Below are 4,876 nucleotides of genomic sequence, written 5' to 3' on the forward strand. Positions count from 1 at the left end.
GAACAAGGGGAGATATGTGAGATAAGGGAGAAGGAGGGAGTAAGGGAGAGATTGGGAGAATGGGATGATTGAGATGGAGGAAGGACAGTTATGGGAGCAGGGAAGAAGATATCTTAATTAAGGGATGCATTGTGGGGTTGGCAAGAGGCTTGACTCTAGAGGAGGTCCCAGATCCCATAAGGATGTTCCCAGCTAGGACCCTGGGCAGTGGAGGAGAGGGTGCCTGATCTGGCCTTGTTTTATATAGCTAGTTCCATATAACTGTCTTGAATATCACCATAGAAACTTCATCAGGTGACAGATGGAGATAGAGACAGAGACCCACGTGAGAGCACTGGACTGAGCTCCCAAGGTCCAGTTGAAGACTAGAGGGAGGGAGAAGATGAGCAAGGAAGTCAGGACCACCCACTGAGACCATGTACCTGAGCTAAGGGGGGCTCAACAAAGCCAGCTGGACTTGAACTGAATGAGCATGGGATCAAAGTGGACCCTCTAAATGTGGCTGACAATTGGGGCAGACGGAGAAACCAATGATAATGGCACTGGGATTTGTCTCTACTGCATGTACTGGCTTTTTGGGATCCTAGTCTATTTGGATGCATACCTTTCTAAGCCTGGATGGAAGAGGGAAGGACTTGGACTTCCCACAGGACAAGGTACCCTGCCCTCTCTTAGGACTGGAGGGCAAGGGGAGAAGGGAGAGTGCTAGAGTGGGAGGGAAGTGGAAAGAGGGGATGAAGTGGAAATGTTGATTCCTATTATTTATAAAGTAATAAATAAATAAATAACAGTGTTTCTTCCATTTATTCTTTTCTCATGCAATAAATCCCATCTGCAGCCTGCCCTCCTCCAAAGTATTAATCTAATTTGTCTCTTTCAATCCCAGGAGTAGGTATTGGGGTTAGAACCTGAAAGACCAGAGAAGCAGGGAGCAGCCACCAGTCACTTTATATCTCTACCATTCCTCCATCCAAAAAGAGATGTTCTTCCTGCTGGACCTTACTACTTCCTGTCTCCTCTCTGTCAGTACTCCTCCAAACCCCTATGGTTAATTTAGATCAGCTATTGGTGAGCACCACCCTCTGACTTGAAGGAAAGTTCATTTGTGAGAACGCAATCAAAATATCACACAACAATTTTCCCAATGCTCTTACCTCCCCTGCCTCCCCTAGATCCACTACTCTGTTTCTATTCAACAATGAGCTTGCTTCCCAGGGATATCATAACAAGATATCATAATGCGGCATAACAAGAAACAATAAGACTAGGTACAAACCCTCATATCATGGCTAAAGACAAAAAAAAAGTAGGAATTAAAAGGATCCCCCAAAGAGTCAAAAGAGAAAGAGATACCCCCAACCCGACTTTTATGTGTCCCATAAAAACCTCAAGTTAAACAGCCTCAGCATGTATGTACAGGGCTGGTGCAAACATTTCCGGGATCCATGGTTGTTGACTTATTATCTGTGAGCCTGTGTGAGCCCTGCTTTGTTGATTCTATAGGTCTTGTGCTCCTGGTATCCTTTGACTCCTACAGTCCTTCATCCTCTTCTTCTGCAAGTTTTGCAATGTATACCAAGCTCTTAATCTCTGTGTTTTCTCCCATCTTCTGCTGGAGAAAGCCTCCCTGGTGACAATTGGGCTAGACACCAACCTTTGCTTATAGCAGAATAATATTAGAAATCATTTTACTGACTTTTTCCCAGTTACATTTGATTACGTTTGATTCTTTCCAGATTTTGGGGCCATCTAGGTTCCAATTCATGGCCATCCAGCCAGTGTCAGGGAAGTACTTTATCTTGTGGCTTAGGCCTCAGATGAATGGCCACTACCACAAGCTCTGATTCACCACTGTGCCAGGCAGGACAGGTTGTAGGTCTAAGGTTTTGTGGCTGAGTTAGTATCCCAGTGTCACCACTAGGAGCCAAGCCTGGTGATAGAAGATGGACAATCAAGCTTCATATCATTCAAAATGCTTATAAACTTTTAACATTTTTCTTCTGAGAACTTTGATTAGCTCTGTAGCCCATTTTTATTAAGTTGTTGATTCATACAGATTTTAGTTCTTCATGTAGTCTAGATAGTAATATTCTGTCAGATATATAGGTGGGGAAGATTTCCTCCCATGTAGTAGACTACCTTCTCACTCAATTAAAAATTTTATCTGCTGTACAGAAGCTTTTAAATTCCATAAAGTTCATGTGCCAATTGTTGGCTTTATTTCCTGAGCAACCAGAGTACGATTTAGGAAGTCTGTCTCTTATTGTGGACTACTATAGGGGTTTGAATAGAAGTGCCTCTCATAGGCGCATATATTTGAGCATTTGGTTTGTTGGCAATGTTGTTTTGGAGGGTTATGGAACTCATAGAACACAAATTTTGCTGGGGAGCTGCATTTCCAAGAAGGTCCTGAAAAATTATAACTTCTCTTCACTTCTAGTTCATTCTCTACTATCTGTGTGTGATGGGTAGCTAAATTAGCATGCTTTCTCCTGCAACACCTGCTGCAATGCTTTCCTTTTCATTATGGGCTTCCCCTTTGAAAACATAAGTCAATATAAACCCTTCCATTAGATGCTCTTGTTCATGATGTTTGTCACAGTAACAAAAGTACCTAATACCTTTCTACTTACTCCACTGACAGTTTCAGAGTTTCAATACCATTTTTATATTTTCTGGTGTCTTATTGCTCTAGTTAATAATCAAGTCCTATTATTGAATAACAGCAGGATATTTTCTTCTGGTTTTAAATAACGTGTTACAATTTTTTTCTTCATTTGGCATGTCGTTACTTATTTATAGATTATAGCTTTTATTGTGTTGAGACAGCTCCCTTCTAATGACTGTAATCACAAAATCACGAATTGGATTAAAGGTTGTTTTTCTACATTTTCAGATGTGATCATGAAGTTTCTGACTTTGAGACTCTTCATGTGCTAAAACACATTTATTGACTTTAAGCATGTTGGACCACCCTTCTAAATATGAATGAAGCTAAATGAGTCCTAACAAATAATATTTGGTATTTCTTGAATTCTGCTTACAAGTATTTGAGGCATTTGCACGTACAGAATACAAAAAAACATAATTAAAGAGCATAATTCTTGGAAAATTAGAACAAAAATATTCCTTTACCTGAAGACTTCAAACAACACGCCCTCTGCTGTGTCTAAGAGCTTTCTTCAGGAAAATATTATTTCATATGAATTTAGATTTGTTATGTTTTCACTATTTAAGTAAATGATATATTGACATTCTTACTAAGTATAAGACAAAGTAGAATATATATGAATGTGACTAAACACACCAAAATTTTCAAGGAAATATGTTCCTTTAATACTGGTTAACAATGAACATTTATATGCAATTAAGAATGATCAGAGTGCAAGTGTTTAATTATTTGTCTACACCCCACTATATGTTTAAATACTCTCATCATTGCCTTTTTCATTTCTTGATTCCTGAATGTGTAGATCACAGGGTTCAGAATGGGGGTGACAACTGCCTCAAATATGGACAGAAATTTATCCAAGTGTGTGAAAAAAGAAGGCCGTGTGTAGATGAACATCACGGGGCCAAAGAATAAGACCACCACAGTCACATGAGCTGAAAGTGTAGACAGGGCCTTACAGGAGCCACTTGAAGAATGTTTCTGAACAGTAAATATGATGACAATATAGGAAATTATCAGTATGAAGAAGGAACCTACAGACATAAATCCAGTGTTGACAGAGACCAGTAATTTCAGTCTGTATGTACTGTTTGTATCTACACAGGCAAGTTTGATGAACCCAGGAAAGTCACAATAGAAGCTGTCCAAAACATTTGGTCCACAAAATGGTAAGTTTACTACAAAAGCCAATTGAATGAGAGAATGGATAAAGCCAACCATCCAGGAGGAGACTGAAAACAAGATGCACATCTTTGGGCTCATAATGGTCAGATAATGGAGAGGTTTACATATAGCCACATATCTGTCAAAGGCCATGGCTATGAGTAAAATCACCTCTACACCACTAACGAAGTGAATGAAAAATATTTGGGTGATGCACCCTCTAAAAGTGATGACTTTATGCTTTCTCAACAGATCATAAATCATCTTGGGGGACACAACAGAAGAAACACCCAAGTCAATGAAGGAGAGGTTAGCCAACAGAAAGTACATAGGAGAGTGTAAGTGAGGGTCAGAAGCCACAGCAAACACGATGAGGGAGTTTCCTGTCATGCTTGCTACATAAAACATGGAGGAGAACACAAAAAGGAATAACTGGATGTCCCAAGAGTTGGTGAGTCCCAGGAACACAAATTCTGACGCCACAGACTGATTCTTTCCTTCCATTGGCTTTGTTTGCAGTACTACCTGAAGGAGGAAATGTGAGAAACTATAAATTATAATTTTATAAATAGAATAGGAGAATCTCCTAGTTATGAAAATCTATTTTACTGCAGCATTGAAACTGACTGTAAGGTAAATAGTGTGAGAGAAGGAAGTTCTATACACAATCAATAATCTGAAATTTATAAATTAGTTTGAATTATGACTTAACACTTGTAGCAAAAGTTTTTATCAAAAACTCAAAGACAATAAGGTTTGCTGGGCTTTAAAAGGGGACATTAGGGCTTGGAGGGATAACTCATCAGTTAAGAGCACTTGCTATTATTTCAAAAGACCCTAATTTTGTTCTTAGCATCCATTAAATTAGCTTAAAATAGCCTAGAGTTCTAGCTCCCGAAAGTCAAATGACACCTCTTGGTTTCCATAAATTTCCACAAACATGAAACATGAACTTAATCACAAGGACACATACAAGTAATTTTTAAATGAACTTTTAAAAAGAAAATATTTTTACAAAATGTTGATGACATTTAAATTAAC

General features: G+C 38.9%; 1 protein-coding gene across 1 annotated transcript; it reads right to left on the reverse strand.

Annotated features, from left to right (window-relative positions):
- Nucleotides 1-3,367: 3,367 nt before the first annotated feature.
- On the reverse strand, nucleotides 3,368-4,339 carry LOC126490443 (olfactory receptor 4F3/4F16/4F29-like). The gene has a single exon (XM_050125378.1). It carries the CDS (start codon nucleotides 4,337-4,339, stop codon nucleotides 3,368-3,370), a length of 972 nt encoding a protein of 323 aa, XP_049981335.1.
- Between the last annotated feature and the right edge of the window lie 537 nt (nucleotides 4,340-4,876).

The sequence above is a fragment of the Alexandromys fortis genome, unplaced genomic scaffold (genome assembly GCF_014885135.2).
Source record: "Alexandromys fortis isolate MF-2015 unplaced genomic scaffold, M_Fortis_MF-2015_v1.1 scaffold_229, whole genome shotgun sequence".
In the NCBI taxonomy this organism is placed as follows: domain Eukaryota; kingdom Metazoa; phylum Chordata; class Mammalia; order Rodentia; family Cricetidae; genus Alexandromys; species Alexandromys fortis.